The 3,560-nt window shown below is 54.1% G+C and overlaps 1 protein-coding gene across 1 annotated transcript in view; it reads right to left on the bottom strand.

Annotated features, from left to right (window-relative positions):
* Positions 1–258: 258 nt before the first annotated feature.
* The window catches only part of TLN2 (talin 2), a 351,431-nt gene continuing 348,129 nt past the window's right edge, over positions 259–3,560 (bottom strand). Inside the window, exons 54-55 of the mRNA XM_045294950.1 lie at positions 1,630–1,755; positions 259–832 (exon numbers count right to left, since the gene is read on the bottom strand). Of these exons, the coding sequence (XP_045150885.1) occupies positions 704–832; positions 1,630–1,755 (255 nt within the window). The 3' untranslated portion in view covers positions 259–703. The remainder of the gene's footprint in view (positions 833–1,629; positions 1,756–3,560) is intronic.

Below are 3,560 nucleotides of genomic sequence, written 5' to 3'. Positions count from 1 at the left end.
GGGCCTGGGAGATGGAGCCGAGGACCGTTCTGAGAGCAGAGGTCCTGGGAGATGGAGTCACAGAGGAATTCTTTGTCTCAGCTGGAGCTCCCCCCCCCCCCTCCCCACTACAGCTGAGGGAAGGATTGCACTGATTGCCTTTGGGGGGACATGGGCTTGTGGGGCTACATTTTTATGAACAGAACCAGCCTCTGTGGAGTAAGGCGCCCACAGGTTTTATTATCACCCCTGTTCACCACACCCGGACTGGCCTCTCTGCCCTTGGGGTTACGGAGAAACAAAACACTCGGTTTTCTGGGCCACAGACTACACGATGGGTCTGGATTGAACACGTGCTCTTTCCCCCTATGAAGATTTCACAGAAGGGCCCAAGAACAGCCGTAGAGAAGGACCAACAAAAGCAAGAGTGTCGGAGGACGACATAATACTGACTTCTCTTCTTCGGTATAAAGTCCACGAGACGTGCGCCCCTCTCTCCTGAGATACGCGGAGGCGTGGGGGGAGGTGGCGGAGGAGCTGTGGGTGGGACACTGTACCGTGTGACAGCACGATCATGCAGCTGGGGCCCAAAGGGCGGAGCAGTGAGGACGAGAGAGCACTCCGGGCTCTGGGCTCGCCCCGGGTGAGTGCCCAGCCTCTCAGGAACACTGTCTGTCCAGTCCCTGGGGTGCTGGTCCCTGGGGCTCACCAGGGGTCTCTGACTTTAGCCCTCATCCTCCCTCAGCTCTGTGGGCAAGAATTTGTACTGCTGCTGGCGGATCTGGGCCAGTTTTTTCCTTGCTTCCTCCAGTTCTCGTTCTTTCTTGAGCATTTCTTCCTGGGCAGCAATGATCTAGAAGAAAAGCAACAAGTTGATGGAGCCGAACCTTTCTAGGGAGCTGCACTCTCCCACCAGGTGGGGCTCGTGAGCTCCACACGCCTGTCTTTACTGCGTGGCTTCCCAAATAGATTGGGCCCACTGCTTTCTCTTCAGGGGGAAAACAAAAATTAGTCAACATCCTGGCAATGAAAAACTTTTGTTAGTATAGCGCATCATCCAGGCTAAAGTGTAGGCATCTGTTTTTTCAGCGCCCCCTGGATCATTCTAGCACCTCTAGGGTTTGGAGGTGTGGGGGGTGGTATCATCTACTTGGGGAAATACTGCTCTCGTGGGGCCCCCTGTGTCCCAGGAACAGTATTCTTAGCTCTGGAGACTAGCCGCACAGCTCATGTTTGGGCTTTAGGACCAACACCTTAGCTGTCCCAAGAAAGCAAGCCAACTTCTGGTCCCTGAATGAACAGAACAAGCGGCTCTCCAGGGACCCACTGGGTTGGAATCCACTTAAGAGCAACAGAGGTGCTTTACTGAGTCTCTGGGTAGTGCAAAACCAGTTCACACACTTGGTTGCTCAGCAGGTTAGAGACTTAAAGTCCATCCAAACCACCTTGGAGGAAAGACCTGGTGATCAAGGTCCCCCAGACCCAGGCGCTGACAGCTCCAGGGAGCAAAGTTCTCCTCCAACGCACCCGGGTTCCCCATCACCATGAGTTCAAATCAACTTGTTGCCAGTAAGCTGGGTCTGGGTTTGGGGGCGGGGGCGTTGAACATCTCGGGGGTCAGCAAACACCACTCTGCGTTTCATCACACACCTGAGCAATGCCCCCTACAAATTTCGTTTTCACAACAACATCGTCATCATCCGCTTTGCCAAAGGCAGCCTTCTGGGCGGCGCGAACAAGATTGTCTGAGGCTCTTTTCACAGCATTTCCTGCCGCCTGGCGGGGACAAAATACAAAGTGCTGGGTGAGAAACAGTCACTTGGATCTGGCAAGGATAGACATGCAGACACAGTTCATGAGACCGATTCACCAAGACCTCAGTCACTGTATCAACTAGACTTCCTCTCTAGCCAGTGAGCACCCACCTGCCTGTCCAGTTTGCTATGATTCTACCTCCATACGCACCAACCCGACCAAGCCCAGGGTTTTCAGAGATGACAGAGATACAGCTCCCGGCCTCCACTGAGCACACAGTCTCGAAGGAAGGAGAATCACATAACAGACGGTAACTCCAGAGTGAGATGCACACTGAGAAAGACATGGGGGCAGCTTCCTTGCGGGCCCCAATCTTATCTATCACACCTTTCAGGGCTTGGCTCTGGACCGCTTCCTCCTGTTGGTCTTGACCTTCTCCCCTCAATGCTCTTGAAGCACTCTGTGCTCGCTGGCCTCTACCCCAGAAAGTGAGTCCCCCGAGGGTCCAGGCTGTGACGAGTCTTTGCATCCCCAGCATCTACACGGGCCCATGCTCACGGAATGCGCTTGGAAGTCTACAGGACTACTACACCCACCGAGCTAGGGAGGGTGGGGGGACCGATCCGTGTGGGAGGACTGGAAGGCCCAGCGTGAGAGGGCCTTATAGGTGTATTTTCAGGCACTGCCAAGTTTTATGCCATTGCTCAAGAATGTGGCAAGTGCCAAAGACCCCGAGAGAGCAGCGTTTCCATATGAAGTCTAGACCGTCATGAGGAGCCACGGTGGCCTCAGGGAGCTGCCTCTGCCGACTATGGATAGACATTTTCTTCTAATGGGGAACAACGTTTTGTGGCTCCTTCTGTCTTCCCCCGCCTAGTCCATCTCAGGACCGAGGGCTGCTTCTGACCTGGGGGTTGGTCTTCGGGAAGTGGAGACGTTTTCTCATTCACAGCTAACTGGCCCATTTGGGACCAAGGCATGGTGGTCACTGGGCTCGCAAGCACTTGCAGAAGACGGGAGGAGGAAGGCCATTACGGTTTGATGGGCAGTCATCACGTGCTTATTCTCAGAATGGCTTGATAAGGGCAGAAAGCATATGTGCACTCTGAAGGTGTGGAAACGGGAAGGAACTTGTTGAAAGCACGGCGGCGGGTGAGTTGAAGAGGCTGAGTGTTGCCCCAGTAACCCTGGAAGCAGCTGGTAAGGGCTCAGACTTCACATGACAGCATCTTAGTCAATGAGACACAACGGAGCCACAAGATTGATGCCGCGCAGCTGTCGCTAGGGGCGGTTGGTTCCGACTCATAGCAACCCTGTACCCCAGAAGGAAACACTGCCGGTCCCTGAACTGTCCTCACTGCTGGCGCGAGGGTGGAACCCACTGTGCCAATCCAGCTCATGGCTGCTCTTCCTGTTGACTGCTGACTCTCTACTTTGCCAAGCAGGGCGCACGTTGGTCTTCAAAGTGATATCTTTCTAACACTTTAAAGGGGTTATACCTAACAGTTTGCTCTAAAGAATGTTCTTCGATTTCCTGACTGCTGCTTTAACGGGCGTTGATCCAAGAAAATGAAATCCTTGACAACTTCCATTTCTTTCTTTATCGAGATGGTGCTGACTGGGCGCGTGGGAGGCATTGTGTGATCTTCCATGGAGGTGTCCTGCACCCTGAAGGCCATCGCTTTTGATCGCCATCAGGAAATGCTTCCCGTCCTCCTTGCTCCCGGCCGGTAGGGCTGCGTCAGTGCACACCCAAGGCTGTCCCGAGTCTTCCCTCGTCCGGACGCTTCCATCTTTCCGTTCGTTCAGCTTGAGGAATTCGGAAC

Source organism: Echinops telfairi, unplaced genomic scaffold (genome assembly GCF_000313985.2).
Source record: "Echinops telfairi isolate 266 unplaced genomic scaffold, ASM31398v2 ScPeMD7_4048;HRSCAF=4782, whole genome shotgun sequence".
Taxonomy (NCBI): domain Eukaryota; kingdom Metazoa; phylum Chordata; class Mammalia; order Afrosoricida; family Tenrecidae; genus Echinops; species Echinops telfairi.
This window is presented reverse-complemented; position numbering and strand designations above follow the sequence as displayed.